Raw genomic sequence first — 21,668 nt, 5'->3', positions numbered from 1 at the left:
TCTACCTGGTCTTTCATAAGATTTACAAGCGGCGAAACCACAACAACAATCAGTGACCAGCAGCTTCAAGAATTGAATTGTAAACAAACGATAGAGCTTGATAAATAAGTGACTTTCCTTAACCAGTTGGAAGGTTTACGAACACATCAGTTTTCTTCTGCGCAAATTGCACTATGACTTCTTTTTGATACGCATTCAACTCCCTTATACCAAACGTTTGGCACACATGACCAAAAACCACATTTAAGTCCGCCATCCTGTCTCAGGTAATATTTTTAAAACAAACACGAGTTTACCCAAAGTTGGGAAACGGCTCCTAATTGGTCCGCAGTCGACGAACGGAAGTGGCTGTTCGTTTCAGCAGACGTTCGTGGGGTAGGAACGCGTGACGAACCACTACGAACGTCTGCGTGGGAGGCTAATCTTGGGTGTGGTCTCCAAGAAATCAACTCCAGGAAATTTTACATCGCGGCGACGTTTGAAAACTGGACGCGCATACATTTTAACAGTGACGTTTTCGCTGCTGTGGCCGTCGTCTTTGCTAAAACTCCATATTATGACTGGCATTAAGTGCTTTTATTAGGAAACCACTCGTACCATCAATCGACGCATGTTCACAGGCTAATCGTTTTGAAGTCCAGTCAGCTTCAATCGAGGTTTACAAGTCCAGTCCGACCTCCGACCAGTCCAATATTGTTAACTATATGAGCCCGCGCATTTTCGTCAATGTACAAGTTGCTAAGCAATATGATATGACGTAGGCCCCACTGATAGACTGGGAATGAGTAGGACCCAGGTCTTGGTATTGACCACGGTTCATTTCCAAGGTAACACAAGTTTCCTTGACTTTGGTTGGTATATCGACAAGTTTAGCACCAAAAAGATACCTTTTCTTTGAATATTCAGTTACAAATACAACAGGATGATTCCACCAAATTCTTCGCTAGTGAAATATGACAACCCAGTTCTTGTAAGCAGGAACACAGACAAGAAATCGCCGAAGGTAAGTTGATATCAGATGTCCCCGTCTCGATCGTGTATGTGTCGCTGGAGAATAATTGTTTTTGTAAGCTGCAGATCAGAGCTGGTTTCTGCATTTGTTTGTTGGAATTTTGTGTTTGTTCTCTCGTCTTTCAAAGCGATAAAGATTGATTTCCAACGCTAAGGGTTTTACGGGAGTTTATGTTCGTCGATAAACGTTGTATAACTAGATCTCAACGCGAACAACGTCACTAAACGTTTGGAGGTTAAAATACAACAAGTTCAATTTGTTTGACTTAGGCTAGATCCCTCAAAGTTAGCCAACAACAAGGTGCAGGGGTTGCAGCTTCAGGACCAGTTCCCCAACCACCACGAACCAACAAACTTCCACCAATGGATGCACAGAAAAATCAACAAACTGATGAGATATTAAATGCCATTTTGCCCCCCAGGTAAGCTAATGTTTGATAGTGTAGTAGGATGCATTTGCCAAATATTTTCCGATTCTGTAGCATGCAGCATTGATGAGTTTTAACATGCAACTTGTGTCGCAACAAGTTGCAAGTTTGGTGATGTGTCTTGACAACAACTTGCTTGCTTGACAACAACTTGCCATGAACCTAGATTAATGGCCTTAGCTCCCACGAGTTTCCTGTAGCTCAGTGGTAGAGCATCCGAACTAGTAATCGGAAGGTCTTAGGTTCGACTCCTGATAGGAGCACTCGGATTTCTTTTTTCCGAGTATGCCTGCGTCACTTTCTAGAATAATCATCATTCTCAACTTGCTTATTGCTGCCGCGAGAAAAGGTGTTAAAAGTCATCTGCATGCCCTGTTGCATGCTAACAATTTTTAACACATTAAAAGAGGCTATTAGACATTGCCCTGTCTAACAGCACCTTTAAATTGCCCTTGTTGACAATATTGGCCGATCTGCATATAGGAGAGAGTCCCCCACCCCCTTTTTTGTTAGACTCAGTTAGAGCTGAAGTGCTGGGATATTTCATTTCACGAAAGGAAGCATGTCAAGCATTCGTGAGCAGGCCCCCTGCTTGTTAAACCTGAAGGGCTGGATCTGCCACTGGACTGCAGTGTACAATTTTCTGTTTCTAATGCAAGACACATTTAAAACCTTTTGATATATTTGTTTATTTAATTTCCAGAGAATGGACTGAAAATGGTCAGCTGTGGGTACAACAGGTGTCCAGCACTCCAGCCACAAGATTAGATGTCGTCAATCTGCAGGTACTGTAATTAAATGCTGACTGTGGTTCATTTACAGTGATTATAATAGAATATGAAACATTCTTAATCTACTTTTGAGCTGAGTGCTTCAATTGGCATCAAGTGATTACTTGAAATTAAGAGATGTCATTCATGTGATCAATGCTGTTTGACAACTTACATGTTGTTTAGGTGTTTAGCTAGAGATTAGCGAATGTAACTGTTATCCTACTTTTTTCAGGAGCAACTTGATATGCGTCTCCAGCAACGTCAAGCAAGGGAAACTGGAATTTGCCCTGTTAGGAGAGAGCTTTACTCGCAATGTTTTGGTAAGTCTGGTAACATTTTAAATAATAATACCAGGCAGCATTTTTTTCCAGTACCACTTAAATTTCTTTACACACAGGTTCCAAGTTGTTACTTATATATAAAATAATTAAATTATGTATGCAATTTGTTGGTTTTACCCTTAAAGCTTTAACTTACAGTGATCAGCATCAAATTTCTCCTTGTAATGTCAATGCTTATTCAACCCCTGAGGTCATGAGAATTAAATGTGAATTTTCTTGATATTTTAATAACTTGACTCCCAGTAGTTTTATTATTATAAGAGAAGTATGGGGACAACATAGGGGAATTTGTTCTTTGATATGTTTAGGAGTTAATTACATGTAGGGTTGATACTAAAAAGTTTGTAAAGTCACACGACCTGTTTTATTTTTCAGATGAACTGATTCGCCAAGTGACAATTAATTGTGCTGAACGTGGTCTCTTGCTGTTAAGGTATACTGTAATTGTCTTGATTGTGTTAATCTTTGGCAGAAATGTTTATTTAGTAAAAAAAAATACGAGAAACGAACTTGTGGTTCCATCCTGCAGGGACTTGAACTTTAGATCCTGTAGCATTTAAAGCATAGTCAAAGATAAAAAAAAAGAAAAGAAAAGAAGTAATATATCAAACATGAGACACAGTGTTTCATCACAGATCAAACACCGAGAAGAGAGTTGAAAATACGACGCGTAGCAGAGTACCTGTATTTACTATTTTCGACGAATTTCAAAGTTTGCTACATTGTAAGTTTGTTACTGTGCAGGAGATTTGACTGTATTTACTGTAGTTTAACTTACAAAATAGTTTGTTGATTGTTACTCCAGAGTGCGTGATGAGATCAGAATGACCATTGCTGCTTATCAGACCCTCTATGAGAGCAGGTAAGAGATTAAATAAATAAATAAATAAATAATCAGTGTACAAATATACAACCCAAGGTGTATATAGAGCCTGAACCTCTACAGTCACTTGGTCACTGTGTTCAAGGAATTGTAGATAGCTGATCAAGAACTTTCCCTAAAGATCTGTGCAATCTAGGTACTGCCACAAATCCAGTGTCAAAAACTGTAATTAAAATGTTAGTACTTAATACCTGACTGCCTTATGAATCCTACAGTTCGAGTACAGCTATGAATCAGTGAGTCATTCGATAGTAACTTTTAAAAGTACTGTACATGTATATTCAATGTTGCTGCACATTTTCTATGTGTCAGAGTTGGGATTGTTAACCTTTTTATGATGGTTATGTTGTAGGTTAAAATGAATCCCAGGTTAAAATGATTTCAACCTAGGTTGATTTGTATTTTCCTTTGTTTCTCAGATGTAAATTGCCCAACCTTAACAAAGGAAAATACAAATCAACCTAGGTTGAAATCATTTTAACCTACAACAGTTACTGCATGTATTTTTCCTCCAATCTTTTTTGCAGTGTTGCATTTGGAATGAGGAAAGCACTGCAAGCAGAACAAGGCAAAGCAGATATGGAGAGAAAGGTAAGGTACCATAAAATTGTACTTTGTAGTGCCCTAGAAATTTTTTTCATTTTTTTTTTCTGATGCTTTGTAGAGTACAAATCATGTAGTGTCTACATAATTAAAATTAATGTTTTCATGGGTGAATGTTCAGTTGCCCTTAAAATCATCATTAGATAATACCAATTTATGGCATAGAGGTAAAATGTTTCAATCCACTTCTAAAAAAGATGGCAACTGGTACATTTACGCATAATTCTTAGCATATGAGAACCCTAAAAATGCTCCCTCATATAAAAACGCACAAAAAAAGTTTTAAAATTTCAGGGACGAATTTCAGGTACAAATTTCGCAAACAAAATATGACTTTCTATGAGCCTATTGAATAATTTGGCTGTTAGGAATAGGTTCACAAGGTATTGTGATTAAGAACTGCTGCCATCTTTTTCTATACAGTCAGAGAAAATCAAGCTTAAATGATTGTGTTGAAACAGAATCTGATTTCTCAGTGTCGTGTTTCCGTTGATGTATGTAGATTCAAGAATTGGAAGGTGACAAGCGGGATCTGGAAAGGCAAGTCAATGAACTGAAGGCTAAGTGTGATGCTATTGAGAAGCGCGAGGCTGAAAGGAGGGCTGTGGAGGAAAAGAAACATGCTGAGGAAATTCAGTTCTTGAAGAGGACCAACCAGCAACTGAAGGTATAATTATCATGACAGAAACATTACAGCATGGTACAATGTACACAGAAGTGTGCATGACCATCCCTGGTGAAAATCTTTGTCAGATCTTCAAAGATCCAGGAAGATCTCCAATATTGTGGATCTTAAGCAAGACCCATGAAAATCTTTAAAGATCTTTTAATTAAAGATTGTCAATATTCTTGCCAAGATCCAACAACAACAACAACAACAACAACAGAACAAGCTTTATTTTTCCTCGTTCAGGGAGACTTTTTGCCAAATTAGATCCGGTCTTATGAAGATCTTGCCAAGATCTGGTCTTTCGGAGATTTTTTAATTGCAACAGTCTTGTTTACATGCATGCTAAATAAACTCATACCAGTAGTGACTTTCTTTTGAGATGGAATGTAACCATGCAGGCCAAGTACAAAGTAACTGATTTCTTTGTGGTCATACTTGAATGTGTAGTTCCAGAAAATATCCATACCCCCACCACGGAGGGAATTTCAAATAGGACCCCCCCACCCCCCAGGATTTTCCATTTTCGAGGTATTTTTTTAACCCCCCACCCCTTCGGAAATTCCTTAAATACAGAATACACCCCCACCCCCCTCTGGAAAAGTTTTATTTCAAAAGAACGCCTCAAAAATCAGTTTTATGTGAACATTTCAGAAATATCAAGAACTGTCTACACGAGGAGAAAATATGTGTTATCGAAGAGCGCGCGCGCTGTTCAATTTCACCGGTAGAGTTTGCCAAAAAGCTCTTGATACTGAAATAATTGTTGTGTTTTATATTTAACTGTGGTCATTGACATCAAACTTTACCATTAGCTTCGCTGAAGATTTTAAATCTAAATTGTTGGAGTAAGTCCGGCAATGCAAAAATGTGTTTTCATTTAATTTGCATATGTCATGTAATGTTTACGTTCCTATGCAAATTTGTAGGAGATCAAAAGGATTATCGCTTTTAGTTCTACTCAATCAATATTTCTTATGGTAATCATTCAGTCTAGTTATTTTAGTCAATAGTTTTCCTATTGAATCGGAATAGCTTGGACAAAATAAGCATTAGCAAGGCAGGGAGACAAATTGACCTTTCAGATCGTAACTTGAAACCGCAGACGAAATGGAGCCGCAAAACGAAATTAGCATGTTCACGTTCTTATGCAAATTTTATATGAGATCAATAACGCATTGAAAGAATGTTGAATTGGCTCTATTTTGCTGAATTTTGGCATGGAAATTAAGTTAATAGTTTTGAACTTTGAGTTAAAATAATTTGGACAAAATAAGTTTTAACACGGGTCAGTTTTGACAAACTGATCAATTGACCCCGGGAATTGACCTTTGCCCGTAGCTTAATTTATACAAAAATAACAAACAAATATTTCAATGTTTTATGTAAAATTGGGGCTTTTACTTTATCGCCATACAAAAATTTCCCTTTTAAACATTGGTACAAATTCAATTGTAGCCAGTGAACAATATTTTTCTACGCAAGAAAATTTCACAAACAACAGTTTTATAATAACTGAGTCATGCAACGCAGACAAAGATTTCTCGTTGCACTTGGACTACTTCGCTTACAAAGGCTTTTCGGAGAAAGGAAACATGTTTTTAATGTAACAAGGGTTTCTTTAAAACAGTTAAAAAAAGTTACGTCTTCAAGAAAGAGCCACGAAGTTGCTAAGTTGGTAAGTTACAATTTTGAACAACTATGTCTGACATGGACGTGAAGTTGACCCTCTGGAAACTTATCCAACCATTCACCCCTCCCCCCCTCTGGAATTTCCTGGGCCATTGACCCCCCCACCCCTCTGGAATTTCCAATTCCCTCCGTGGTGGGGGTATGGATATTTTCTGGAACCACACAATAAGCAATTTTCATGATAATGTCAATTTTTACTACAGCTAAATACACCATATAATATTCCTCTTCATTTTACCATATATATTTTTTTGTTCTTGAATTAATAACTTTCGTAATCCCAATGAGGTTTAGATAATGTTAACAGTATCTAATTAATTTTCAAGAGAAAAACTGAAGGATTCTTAACTGGTACAGTACATGCAGTTGTAGTAAAATGATGCCATTGTGAAAATCACTGCAGGCCAGTACTTGTGCAATGGCATTATCAATGGATTTACTGCAAGTATTGCTCCAGAAAGTATCCATTCCTGTCCCAGCCATGGGAGGTTTTGGGTTTTGAAGTTGCATTCCTCTGGAAATTCCAATATTAATGTGTCCATACTTTCCTTACAGTTTTTTAAAACAATTTGGCTTAATTCATGACCCCACTCCTCACGGAATTTCCAATAAAAATTATAACTCTCTCTCTGATCCATGGGGGAAGTATGGATGCTATCTGGAACAACACATTTATCATCTAACTGAGTTGGGAAAGGGAATACCAGTATCGATAAGTCAATCTGTGAATGGTAAATGGCCTGTTTTGATTGGCAGTTATGCTTTCCAAATACTTACAGCACTGCTCAAAAGAAAGTTGACAGTCCCTTGTGTGGCGATCCTCGTGACCTGGGTGTCATGAATGAGAACCACTTTTGTTTGACCCCACTGAGCAAAGCTTCTAAATGTTTTCTAAAACTACATGTACTGTGCTTCAATCAGTGATTGACAGCAGTGAAAAGCATATGTACATTTACTATTGGTCAAGTCTTGACCTTCAGAGTTTGACGTGTTATTCAATGGCATAGTTAATGGCATGTTGTTTCAATTTCAGACCCAACTTGAAGGCATCATTGCTCCTACCAAGAAATAACTTTGCATCAACAAAAAGATTTGTTCCAAAGTTGTTGGTAGTGTATATTTTGTAAACATTCATGGACATTTTCATTTTCTTGTTAGTTGCATTTAACACAAGTCAAACAGTGATTCATTCTTGTGAAGACAACTTTGCCATTTTGATGTGTGAATTATGTTACCACTATCTTAAAACCTGTACATTCCATAATGTTCAGGCTTAAATTTATCCAATTGTTTGTAAGATGGAAAAAAGCCTATTTTAGTCAATGGTTTTGTTGTACATAACCGTAAGGTACATGTAGCTTGCATGCACTTCCTTCTGAGGTTGCAAACTGTTCAAATAATGTAAACAAAGTCAAAATAAACCAAACAAACAAAGTCAAGTTGTCATTAACATTTACTTCCTTTTTCTCGTACTGGTATTTTGATATTGAATCCTTCTTAGAAGGTAATGTCTGCATTCAACTTAGCCCTACAAGCCTTCTTCAAGGTGAAATCGAACCCAGGGCACATTTGTGGGAGGCAAGTGCTCTCACCACTGTGCTATCCCTACTCCCCCACCTAATATGCCCAGGGCTTCTATTTTTGTAATTCTATGGTACATGTACTTCTGAACTGTGTGATAAAGACAGGAAAATATGCCCCAAAAAAGTTTTACACAAATGGATTTTTTTCAAATGGTTATTTATTTTCTTGACACACAACACTGTATTTTACACATTACTTAATTATTAATAAATAATAAATAAATAGGCTTTCTTTGTTACCTATGTACACAATTACTATTTTTATTCCTATTTCCTTTCCCACCCAGCTGCACTAGAGGTGGGTGTAGATCTAAGCAATGTTAAACCGCTTATTTGAAAGAAGAGGGCAAATTTAAAAAGAAAACAAACAAACAAACAAAATCTGTGTTAGTCTGTTAACTGAAGACAAAGGAAATAGTATTGTTCAATTTTTGGTTAATTTATATTAATTTAATGTATAATTATATTAATTTATAGGTTGTATCTATTACATTAGTCTGCGCTCTTACACCTTAATAATATTTATCTTTGTCTGCACAAAACGAGATACGGTACACACCAATTCAGTCGGAACAGCTTTGTTTCACACAGACAGCAGTGAAAAGAACTGTTTTGTGTAAATCAAAGCTACAATTTTATAACACTTTTAACAGTCGAACACTGATAATGTGGCCACTAACTAGCCATGATAGTTTGCCATGAGAATTCTCACTGGGACAAAAAAAAGTGGCCGTAATATTAACAAAATGGCCGAAAGGTGGGGTTCCACAGTATACATTTTTTTGGGAAATGGATCTTTTATTATTATTATTTTATTCGCAGACGAAGAAAAAAATGCACAATACGTTAATTTTGTTGAACAGGGCCGAGTTGCTCGAAGCATGGTTAGCGCTAACCATTGGTTAAGAGGTATTAGAACCTATAGCTTGTCATGGTATTTAACCGGGGTTAGCACTAACCATGCTTCGAGCAACTGGGCCCAGGGTGCCAACTACGCCTCCCCCCACCCCACCCCTGCCAGGGGAACAATAAAAAAAACTTATTTGTAAATGGCAACGTTATCACATGGTATGAGCCAATCACGGCAACTATTAATATCTACTATTTTATTGTTTCTCAGCCAATCAAGAAAACGGAAGGGTGATCTACGTGTAAACACCTTTTTAACATCAGATCTGCAAAATAATAGTTTCAGGCCTTCCTGTCTTGAGTTCTGCAATATGCTATTTGCACTTTAAGAGGGAAAGCTGCTCCATTCTAATAATTAAATTTAGTCCTGTGATTGCAGCTTTGAGCTAACTACTACATTTTTCTCAAAGACATACAATCTACAAACAACATTTCCACACTGCTCATTCAAGCCACAAAATTAATCCTCATGCTACAAAAAATTGCCTTTGTGACTGAAGGATATATTTATTTCAATGTGTTGCTGCTGACATCCCCCCCCCTCCCCTGCCACTCCCCTCCCCCTGCATGGAAGGGCTTTTGGTTTCAATAATAAAAACAAAAGGAACAATTGACTTTGTACTGTCTTGAGCACAAATTTGTACAAGAATGACACATACACCTGGTAACAAATTCTGTGAATAACCAACAAAAGGAATTACAATTTTGGCTACAAAAATAACTGATGTTTTGTAAAAAATAACCGACAGGGTGAGAATGGTCCATGGAAAGCCAGACTCACAGCTGAGAAAAATTTTTTGGGGATAAGTTTACATCTACACATTTTATCACCTTATCAATACCATTGGTCAGGAATGAGATGAGATATTGAAGCTAATGCCTTGTCAGTCTCACTATTATAAACTTGGAAACAACAATTTGATTGTTCACATCATCCAATATAGCTAGACATGTACAGACTTTCGTCAGCACCTGAGAATAAAAAAAAAATAAAATAAAATAAATAAAACAAATCAACCTAGACCAGGGAAAGATAGAGGGAGGGGCCGGGTCTTCCAGTGGCGACTTTGAACCTGCATACCCTTTTTTTTTTTTTTTTTTTTTTTTCTTTAATAAATAAGCAAATGCCATGAAAATACTGGAAACAATTTGATGTGGTCAGTTTGTATTCATTGACTTGCTACCATGGAAACCAATTTTGACATGTACTTTTACAGAAAATATCCATACCCCCACCACAGAGGGAGTTTGGGAAAATATCCATTCCCCCATCACGTGCTAAATTGATGTCTTTGCAAATAGTACTCTAGAAGTAATAAATTATTAAATTACATTATTATTAAATAGGACCCCCCCCCCACCTCCTAGGATTTTCAAATTCTGAGGTAGTTTATAGACCCCCCACACCTTCAGAAATTCCTAAAATATAAAAGTTACAACCCCACCCCCCTCTGCAACTGGAAACGTTGTCTTTTGAAAGAATGCCCCCCCCCCCCAATCAGTTTTTTTGCAAACACTTCAGAGATATGATTCAAGAACTGCCTGTGTACATGAGGAGAAAATCTGTGTTATCGAAGAGTGTGCACGCCATTCAATTTCACCAATAGAGTTTGCCAAGAAGTGGTGAATGCTTGTAATACTCTTAATACTGTAATAATTGTTGTGTTTTGTATTTTACCTGTGGTCATTGACCATTGACCTCAAACTTTAACCTTTAGCTTTGCTGAAGATTTTAAATTGCAGGAACAAGTCCGACAATGCAAAAATGTGTTTTTATTTGAATGTTCGCGTTCCCATGCAAATTTTTAGGAGATCAAAAGGCTTCTCGCTTTAGCTCTACTCAATCCCTTTTTTTCATGGTAATCATTCAGTTTAGTTATTTTAGTCAATACATGTAGTGTTCATTTTGAATTGGAATACCTCAGACAAAATAAGTGTTAATAGCAGTGCAGAGAGACAAATTGACCTTTGATCGTAACTTAAAGTGGCAGGCAAAACAGAGCTGCAAAACAAAATACTGTAAGCATGTTAATGTTCTTAATAATGCAATTTTTTATGGGATCAATAACGCATTAAAAGAATGACTTCTTAAATGTTATGTTTTGAAAAAATTATGTTTTCAAATACAACATTTGGAATATGGATTGGGCTTTTTCTTTTCTTGGGACAGTTAACAGTTTTAACTGTTAAAATAAGCTGGATTAAACTTACTGGGATATCTTAAGCTTGGCTGGTGGGTCTCCCTTGCAGCCAGACACCTTCCACTTGTGGTATTCCTCCAGCCTCTTATTTGAGCTTACATCACTAGCCGACCTTCTGGTACTTTGCCGTGGACGGCCATCTTGGCTCCTCACATCACTGGATGACAGCCTTCTATTGCTCTCCACCTGTTGAATGCTGCCCTGTGCATTCGCTGGTTCAGTTGTCGTCATCTTATGATGCTCAGCAAATTGAATATCATTGCTTCCTGTCCCTGCTGACAAACACTTTGAACCAGTGTCTACCTCATTGCTCATGACATGGTCGATATTGTACTGATCCTCCTTCATGGTATTTTCAGCTCCTGTAGTGCAGTCCTTTGAGAGCCTCCGGGGGTCACTTGGTGATGGTGGCACGCTAGCCAATTCTTCCCCTGCAAAAAATTTACAGATCAGTTTGTAACACATATTTCCACCTATGAATGCAATTATAGTAGAGTTATGAAGTTTTCATATTCTGCAAGAAGTATTACATGTAGCAGCAGCCTCCTGAACACTGATGCTCTTTGGGATTGTTACGCATTCCTCCTCCACCTAGGGGAGGAACAATTATGTGACAGAGGACTGCATGACAATCACCCAAAGAATGTCTGAGTAGAAGGCTAGGATTATTGCATTTCTAACTTGAACAGTTTCCCCCAGGGAAATTGTTAGTTAAAGTTTTTAAGATTCAATCTTTGTAATTAAAACCGTCAAACTTGTTTTTTAGTTAGTGTCCGAGGATGCTTTTAGTTTATATTTTACAAAAGATACTATTGGTATTCTTTGAATTTGATGTTCTCAAAACACGTCAGATAATTTGCTTATATTCCTATAGACTGGCTTTAAATAAACCACAATAAGCCCTAACCTTTTTTTTTTAATCTATAAATTACCTAAAAATTTAAAAAATGGTACTCACAAAATAAACTTGTACAAATTAGAGTAAATGTTGCATAGCATATTTTGCTCATGACAAGTGGTAATATGCAAGACCACAATATGATCCCAGTACTAGCTTTTCACACTAACTAAAGGCAAATTCTGGATGTCTTGATTACATGATAACAACTTAATTTAGGTGAATTCATTCCCTAAATAAATGTAGTTCCAGCACCAATTGAAATTGTCTAAGGTTTCATGAAACTGTAGATCAATGTTATATAAGCAAAGTTAAGTTAAACGACCAGTTGACCTATTAAAACAAAAGAAATTATTATGACATTAAACTGGAGACAATCTGTCTAAGTACTCTGGAGAAACGTTTCCTATCCAATTACAACCTGAGTTGTTAGCTTGAACTCTTTGCGTTTAGTATCGGAAGTAAAATTTTATGGAAAACTTAAAAAATACATTTCAAACACTCAGGAGAGAAAAAATTGTAAATTATAAGGTTTTCTTTTTAAGAAAGCGCAAGAAGGCCGGATGTCACTTCAATATTTATTACTGTAAACAGTATCCTAGGGAAACATCTTTCTGTTTGCAATTGCAAGAAACGTGATGTACAAGGTTTGAAGACAGCTAAGGAATATGTACTATCAATGAGTAACTTAATTAGCTTAATATGTAAACTTTAAACTCTTTGCATCGTAAATTTTGCCAGGTGGACATAGTGAAAATTGGTTTTGCTGCCAGTGACGAGGCGGAAGAAGGTAGAAGAAACTAAAGGGATAGAGGCCTATTTTTGAATTCCCTGAATTACAACCAATGACTGTTCTTCACACCTAACATTTGCTTACCAGTTGATACATTGATGATGCTGTCTGGGGTGAAGCTCCACATGTCTGGGCTACCATTCCTAGTGACATCAACATCTCTCCCATCGCCAAACTTACTTTTACTCAATGCTGACAAACCTCGATCAGTATCATCAAAGCTTTCCCATCTCCCACGATTTCTTCCATCAGCTTCACTTGCCCTGTCATTAAATGTCTCGTGTTCATCAAGGCTGTTAATATTACTGAAGTTAGCTGCTCGTTTTAGACTACAAAGTCCATTAGATTCCTTTTCCGCCAACGTTGGAACATCATAGTCTGAAAGACTAGCATTTACAATGGAGACAGCACCAAAGTCATCAACATAAGAGTTGCCGCGTTTTGTTAAGTCACTGAAGTGTCTCCTTGGCTGTTTACGGACACGCCTAACAGGCATGTCATCAACGTATCCAGACTCGACCAAGCCATAGTCCAGATGCTCTAGCGGATCTTTGCTGGGTGTGTCGCCCACTGCCCCAAGTGCCTGGAGGTCATCTTGTTCTCTACCCAATGCATAGTCCAATTCCAGACCTAGGCGATCTCTCTCAGCCTGAAGAGAGGCAATGGCTGCCTCAGAATCTACCAGCTGCCATTCTAAGCTTGAAATGTACTTGTCCTTCTCTAGTAATTTCAAATGCAATGCATCTACCTACATGTACCAGCAACAATAAAGTCACAAACAAAATAAACAAACAAGTAAGAAGTAAAGAGTCTTTAACTAGTACATGTATGGTCAGAGGATGCAGAGACAGTGATGTAGCATAATTATTACAGTGGAATACCGATTTTTTGAACCTCTTAGGGAATTTGAATTTGGTTCGAAAAATCGGGAGTTCCAAGAATCAGAGATAAAAATCTGACCAAAGCAAACCAAAGGGAAACAACCTTTGGTTTGACAAATTGGGAATTCCAAAAAATTGAGGGTTTGAATTATTAATAATAGAGATTCTACTGCATTAGTCAGCATACTGGACTTTCAATGGCAATTTCAGTCAGAAATGTTTTGAGCTTAGACATTGATCTAAAGTTGCCTCGTCATGTTGAACATTTCCAAGTTAGACAAGAAGGTTTATGCTCCATATTGTCTCTCTTCACCCATGTGTATAAACGGGTAACGGCGACATACTGCTGCCCAGGGTTATCGCACTGCAACACAGCTTATGAATCAACTCCCCATTAGGATGAGATGCGAGCATGGTTACTCCAAGCAATTCTGCTTTGATTCCCTGATGGTTCACTCAGATTAATAAGTATTTATAATTATACAGCTGTAGTTACAAACCTGAGTACTTAAAGATTAAATAGATAAATTGCAATGCCAAAAAAAAACAACTTTATTGAGCACTCCTTGTGTGCTTTCTGGGTTCTGAATAGAAGATGTTAATTACGTTGAGGAGATGGCTACAGTGTAGCTGTCAATATTGGATAGTACAATATTGTAGCATGATTTACAAGAATATCAAGAAAAATACTATTGACAGTAGTAATATCAATATAGTACTGCAAGTTTGAACTTACATGTACATTGTACATGTATGGAAATGAAAAAAGAGATTTTGTCAAAAAGAAGAGTTGTTACATGTACAGTACAAGCAAAAAAATGATCTGCCATAAACTATGTAGCTTTATATAAAAACTATGTTTACATGTATGTTTTGTTTCCAAGGCTACCAATTCCACACAGTTCACTCTGTCAGCCATTTTTGATAAGACAATGATGCAGTGATTATGTTACAAAGCTGTGGGCAGGAGCTATCCCTTTAATTAATAACACAGGTTCACATTTTAACAAAACAAGCAAATGAATGCAAATGCTTATCAAATTACATGTACCTTAGCTTCAGCTTCTACTTTTTCTTGGTACACCTTCTCTGAATCAAGGACAAAACTTCCCAAATCTAAAGGACCTGAAACAACAAAGATCATTCATCATTAACTTTTTAATTACTGTTGGTTGACACAATGTAAAAAAAAGAACTTGTCCTTTTATAAACAATGTCAAAATTTCATTTCCTTATTAAGTGACCATGGACGATTATAACAAAACATTTTTTATTTGCTTGATCAAATCTTCATGTTTTTGACTTGCATGAAAATCAAACAAAAAAAAAACCAACTTAATAACAATTTTTCTTCCCTGCATTTGAGGCATATAAAAGTTGCAAATTTTACTAATCTTCTAGTTGGGTACAGTATCATGCAAGACAGGAGACTGGAGATAACAGGGCTGTGACATCAATACAGGAACTCTAGTCTTGCAATTTCTCTATTCCTCGGTTGTTTATTGTGTGCCGAGGAAGAAAAGTGTGTGGACGAAAATAAGAAAATATGAATGGGATTGTTGAATAATCAGAATGTGGAAAAGACAAATCCCAAAACTAAGAAGCGTTCTCTCTATATAAATCTGTATTGATCGTGAACGTCTAATACACCCCTTAAATTTCAACCCTGCTAGCAGAGGTTTCTTTCTGGCAAGACTTTTAGCATGTACGAAGTCGTTCACATCTCTAGTATTTCAAGGAGTTGGCTTGTTTACTTCCCCAAGAGAAACCTCTGCCATGAGCCACTTATATTTCCCATTGAGCACGCGCTAGATCATAATCATGTTAGATGTACTTTATAGAGATTATGACCTAAATCCCAGCGGCGGACTAAATCATGAATTTGCATTGCAAATCTGCTGTTTGCCACCCTAACTGATCCGAATTTGTTTGTTTGCATTATAAGATCCCAATAAGTCGCCACATTTTATGGTTGAAAATACACAGAAAGGCACTGACAAAAGCCTTCGCACATTTCAAATTTATTGAGCTAAGCCTTTGTTTAAGTCTAAAAATCGAAAGCGTACAATTTTCACAGAAAAAAAAAGATGCAAAGCAATGCGAAGTACTGACCTGAACTGAGCACATTATTTTTTCAAAGATTTCATTACAAAGTTCTGTTTGCATTGGACTATGAAGAATTGATCAAACTTCGTTAAAACTCGTCAAAACTGGTTTTTAAACCTGTTTATCACGTGACCTACCTCCAGAATATGGAGGTATGTAAAGCGCATGCTCAACAGGAAATACACGTATAAGCGGCTTGTGGCAAAGGTTTCTCTCAGGGAAGTAAACAAGCCGACTAAACAAAATACTAGAGACGCAAACGACTTCATACAATGCTAAAAGACTTGCCAGAAAGAAACCTCTGCTAGCAGGGTATTAAATTTCTGGCTTGCTGGTATATCAGATTATACAATGTAATTCCCTTGGCTGGAAGAGAATCCTCAGTTTCCCTCAAAGCTTCACTTCTCAGCCAATTTCTGTTCATTTTTTGGACAATCATTCAGCCTACAGGCATTATCATCTGATGCCAGTCCACTGAAGAGATTTATTTACTAATAATAATGTTAAGATTTCCCACTATACCTTTGCTTGAAGACTTCTGTGAAGCTAGCAGTTGCAAATTGGCTTTTCGAAGATTGGTAATGTCTTGTTGGAGCTGTTCTTTTGTCAACTGATATTCTGCCTCCTTATCAATTAAAAGCTGATCCACTTTGGATTTCTCAGAAGCTAGCTTCTCACAATGCAGTTGCAGCTGGTCAAACTGTGCCCGCAGATTATCGATTGTCTCAAACACCTCTTCCAGGGCTTCCTCAGCAAACAAATCGACCTCACGGGGAGTGGCGGTATTCACCTCCTTGCCAGACGACTCCATTTTGAATGCTATGTTAAGAACATCACTTTCTCTAAAGCTTCAATAAGATTCTCTAGTAGAGGTTAAAAAAATATATAATTAAAACATTCAGTACTGCAATACTTAACGTGACAAATATTACAATAGAATGATTGCTTTAATGCTGAGTAATGCATTGTTCAGCTGCAGGGTTAATACTTACAACTTACAACAAAGCGTTGTAGAATTGCTGTAATAACGTACATGTAAATTAACTATTCTTAATTTGGACATAAAATGTGCATTAATCATCAAGTGTATTAAATGCAGTAGCTAGTCTTCAAAATTGTTTCAAGACACCATGCCTGTCTTTCTATTGTTTAAAGAGAATCTGCTAGACATTCCAATAGCCTTTTCAAGCATGACTGATCATTAGATAAGCATTCTTTAGCTGGCTGTAAACTGACCTGCACTATAAATGTGTTTTACAACTGGAGAAATTCAACTTGCTGTTATTTTATCTTTTAAAGTTGTGTGTTGAAGAGAATCTGCTTGACATTCCAATAGCCTTGTTAAACATGATTGATCAATAAGCCCAGCATTCTTCAGTTATTTCAGCTGCAAACTGACCTCAACACTGTAAATTTACTTTACAAAAGGATAATGGAGCAACTTGCTTTTATTTTTATTATCTATTAACTTGCGTATTCAAGTTCAAATATCTTGGAATCCAGCAGACTTAATTGACATTTAAACTTACTCAGCAAGCCAGGCCAACTGGCTTGCTGAGTATAAACCAATTTTCTAGAATAAACTTACCCTGCAGCTATATACCCATAAAGCAACGACAGATGTGATAATTTATGATATGCTCAAAATATTGTCATGCAGTCACCACCGCCCATTAGAAATAGACAAAAGAACACAATTTAATACTTCCTAGATTAACTTTATCCCTTCCTTCTTAAGAACCTTCAAATACATTTTGAGATATCAAGTCTGGCTCTAATTCTGACCTCTGTGGATGAAATCCTAAATTAATATAACTATGACAAGTTCAAATGGAACCTTATGTCATGTACTTAGCAATGCATCTCTGAGTTTCCAAGGAGCTCTTTGGCTTAATACATCATCAGTTTTCCACTTGTGAAAATTTTAGACAGTCTTTTGTTATTAATTAAACAAAAAATTTAGCACCCAACTATAATATGAAACATTAAAAAGGTTTAAAGCATCGGATTACCAAGGTTACCTTGAACAGTGAATTGTGAAGCAGAGATACTTTGTTTAACTCCTTGTCTTTTGACTGAATGGTCCCTACAGTGTATTTAATTAAGCTACACATTCAAGAATGTGCACAGCTCAGATGCGGCTGGCTGGGTTTTTGACCTTCTACAAAAGGTCACCGTTTTCATCTTTGGTTATTGCATTAAGCTATATAAGAATGTGTACAGTTGGGCTGGTTTTTTGACCTTCCACACCAGGTTATCACATTCATCTTTAGTTATCGCAATGATCAGTTAACACACATTTTATATTTACAGCTGTACTACTGAATATTTTTTTCACTTCTCTTTCATCAAAGAGACACTGGTGTTTTCTACTGACATTTCATGGCAAACTCATTATGACACTATGTATTGAACGGCCTCCTTATATATCTACAGCTCTAATATCAAACAGCTGTACATTTATGACCAGGGGGTTCTCAAGTATATACAATGTATAATGGAGACCAGTGTGCAAATGAGGCCTGGATGTTAAACCCCCAAATCATTCCTAACACACTGGCCAACTACTGTATAAAACTGGACCAATGGCCATTGATGCAAATCCAAAAAAGGCCATTCTGTTCTGCATAAAACCCTGCAGAGATCATTCCATGCCAAAATTGTAAAGTAAACTACCAATAATTATTATCAACCATATAAAGTCCCAAATGCCAAAACTGCAAGACCACCAAAAAAATCTAAGCTTGAAAAGTCAAAATTATTTACTTCAACCACCCCCCTCCCCCCCTCCCCCAAAGAAAAGGTCTCTGGACCTCCCCATCACAAATATACCTGAGTCCTCCACTACCCACCCCCTCCCCCCTCTCCCCTCACCCTGCCCAGGTGGAAATACCTCTGTTAAGAGAAGCCTACATAAGGGCCGGGCAGGATGAATAGGCTGTTTTTGTCAGCTTACAGCCTTTATCATCAACAATATTTATGTATACATTACAGTATTATTCTTTTCCTCTGGGATTAAGTCTCCAAACCGGGGTAAAGGGAATGACCCCTGGTAAGAGGAGCCTTCATAGGGGCAGGATGAGTAAGCTCCTTTCGTCACCTTAAAAGAGCCTTTATCATCAACAATTCTCTTCCTCTGGGATTAGGTACACTGAAGATTAATACCACCTCTTGAAAAGGGAAAGCACAAAAGATCTTCCGTATTTTCTAAAATAATGGTTAAATGTATAAATTTAAGCATGCCAAGAAAGTTTTCTTTTAAGACAATGTTCTCCTTGTTTCTAAACACAAGTAGACAGTAATGGGAGAGCAAGACAGTATTGTCAAAGCATCAAAGACAAATGTTTCTATCACTGGTATCAAGTTCTATCAAATTTCTACAAGATCAAAAGACTGGTTAGTTTTTCTATCATTAACAGGTGTCTTTATCTACAGAAACTAGAAAACTGGAGATTTCAAAACTGAAACCAAAAACACTGAGAAACAGGAAAAGAAACAGATTTGCATGTACACATACATCAATAAAAATGAATAATGAAAGAACTTAGGGAATAGCATTTCCAAATGTGGTGACATTTCAGTTGACTGTCTAGTCTGCTGCACCTAATAACCTTTGTATCACAAAAATAATATATTAAATCTACCAAGGTAGAAAGCAGATCACACAGAAACCAGAAAAACTCAAGGGCAGACAAGGATTTATTCTGCAATACAAAAACAAGTGAAAGACAAAAATTTCCTTTTTTTTTAAGATCCTACTAATCTGTTTGCTGGAAGAATTTCAAAACTAACTGGGAGGCTGAGAAAACTAATACCGAAGACCGGAATCTCCAGGCAAACCGCGGTAGCAAGACTTTAATGGTTCAGATTAAAACTATACAAACAAAGCAAAGTGTTAAATAATATTTCCTTCAAAAAGGAAAAATAACAGATGAACAATTCCCTATGCATCTGTTTTGACATCCTCCCCTCTCACACAAAATAAAAGACAACGATAGCGCCTAATTGCAAGTCTAGCTGTCCATGGCTTACATTCAGCAGGAGCCAGCCATGGTATCATAACCGCCACCACATTTATCACCCACTTATGTCATAGAAAAATGCCTTCACCCATTCAAAACGCACTTCACTAAAGGTTATTTTCTAAATGCTTATAACACCTAAAATATCTGAATTGTAAGCAATCAGTTGCTCAAACTGTACGTAGGCTATCAAATAACATTGTTTATTATTTTAGTTTAGAAAAATTCAATATTCAAGTAAATATGGCATATATTTTTGGTCTGACTATAATCTTTAGAGGACAGCAAAGCATCTCCGCATATAAAATTAATTTTTTATGTCTTAAATTGAATGAAAGACTTTGATTTCACTTTAATTTACAATCTGCAAGTTTTCTTCCCACCCAAACTAAGTATTGAAAATATACAAATATTATCGGGAATATTATGTCTACCCAAGTGTTTGGACATTTCACAGTTTACAAAAATTAACGCAGGTGAAATATTTGGAATCTTTTCTAACAGCACCACGACATTGCAAATTCATAATATTGTACAAAATTATGCAGAAAAACGAAAAGGCAAAATTATCTGCAACATCTACAAAGCCTATTCAGAAGGTCCCTTTTTATAACCAGTTTCAAATATATAAGCCACTCAATGAAAGGAAGTTCGCTAATCCTGTGGCGAGACAAGCATTTAGCCAGCTGATTAATATAATTATGCAAAATCTGCAGGTTGGAACACAAACTGGAGTGTTCGATTCTAGTACGTCAATTTCTACAGTATTGAGCCGTGCACGAAAAATACCACGTACGGCAAAATATCAACAAGAACGACTTTAAATCAAGTTATTCTTCACGTATTTTTTCGGGGAATTGGTGCATTTTCGAAGAAGAGAAAAGAAAAGAAATATGAACAGATTCACGCTCGTGTGCGCAATTCATCCCTGGCTGTGCGTATGTAGAACCAAACCTAAACAAACGACGAATGGCGTGGAATTGATGAGAGCAAAGTTCTCACAAAACGGATATCGTTCAATTTTCACTTGATTTCGCAAGCGTGTGGAATTTTTCCTAACCCACAGTAACTGCTTTTATAAGTATCTATTTCGTCTGAAGAGAAACGAAGGGTAAAATTACACCATTGTCATTTACAGACGAGGTTATCAGAATATTCTGACAGTCCGACAATAACTTATTTACTTTCTCTTCATTGAATAATGAATATCTTACCTTGCATAATCGATACATGGCAACATGGCGCTCTGTGAACATAAAAGGAATATTACCCTTTTAAGATTCCGTGCAGAAAGTTGATCGAGGAAAAGTAGTTTAGTGTGGTATAAATTTCAACTTGTCTGACGGGCGCATTAGTCACATGTCGCAAACAGCCATTGTGATTAGCTTGCGCGCCTGCGTCGTCCCTTTGTTGTCATGTATTGTGCACGAATGATACACCTGCCGATTACGGCAAACCGCAAACGTGAGATTCTCATTTATTTTTCCTTTAAAAAATAAGTACCTAGACGAGAATAGTGCAAAATAATTCTGGCCTCGATGTTACAGCGGTTACCAATAACACGCGACCTACGGCATTCAAAAGAGTCGGATAAATTTGCGTTTTGGTGGACGTCAATCAAAGAAAAGTTGAAATTATTTTGAATTCTGACAAGATTCCAAGGTAACCCTGCAAGAAACTAAGAATTTTACCACGCTAAGAGAAGGTAAACTGGAAATCAACTTTCATAAAGTTTACCATCCGTCAGCGGATAAAACTGTCAATTTCTTGGTTCTGTTGCCTTGAAATGTTCTCAGTATTCAAAACAATTTCGACGGCTTTTCTTTGATTGACGTCCACCAAAACGCAGCCTTATCAGAGTCTTTCGAAGGTGATAG

General features: G+C 36.9%; 2 protein-coding genes across 2 annotated transcripts; one reads left to right on the top strand and one right to left on the bottom strand.

Annotated features, from left to right (window-relative positions):
* The first annotated feature begins 819 nt into the window (after positions 1 to 819).
* On the top strand, positions 820 to 7,833 carry LOC146462934 (33 kDa inner dynein arm light chain, axonemal-like). Its single transcript, XM_085085091.1, has 9 exons — positions 820 to 1,003; positions 1,282 to 1,433; positions 2,143 to 2,224; positions 2,445 to 2,532; positions 2,929 to 2,986; positions 3,359 to 3,415; positions 3,964 to 4,027; positions 4,542 to 4,706; positions 7,432 to 7,833. Exons 1-9 carry the CDS (start codon positions 923 to 925, stop codon positions 7,468 to 7,470), a joined length of 786 nt encoding a protein of 261 aa, XP_084941217.1. The 5' UTR covers positions 820 to 922; the 3' UTR covers positions 7,471 to 7,833.
* Positions 7,834 to 9,624: 1,791 nt separating this feature from the next.
* LOC146462933 (uncharacterized) lies at positions 9,625 to 21,187 on the bottom strand. The gene is made up of 6 exons (XM_085085090.1): positions 21,006 to 21,187; positions 16,292 to 16,632; positions 14,715 to 14,788; positions 12,867 to 13,530; positions 11,102 to 11,522; positions 9,625 to 9,862 (listed from the first exon to the last, which is right to left on the bottom strand). Exons 2-6 carry the CDS (start codon positions 16,578 to 16,580, stop codon positions 9,856 to 9,858), a joined length of 1,455 nt encoding a protein of 484 aa, XP_084941216.1. The 5' UTR covers positions 16,581 to 16,632; positions 21,006 to 21,187; the 3' UTR covers positions 9,625 to 9,855.
* Positions 21,188 to 21,668: the final 481 nt, after the last annotated feature.

The sequence above is a fragment of the Pavona decussata genome, unplaced genomic scaffold (genome assembly GCF_977016875.1).
Source record: "Pavona decussata unplaced genomic scaffold, jaPavDecu1.1 SCAFFOLD_184, whole genome shotgun sequence".
NCBI lineage: Eukaryota > Metazoa > Cnidaria > Anthozoa > Scleractinia > Agariciidae > Pavona > Pavona decussata.
Note: the sequence above shows the minus strand (reverse complement) of the source record. Positions and strands in the feature narration are given on the sequence as shown.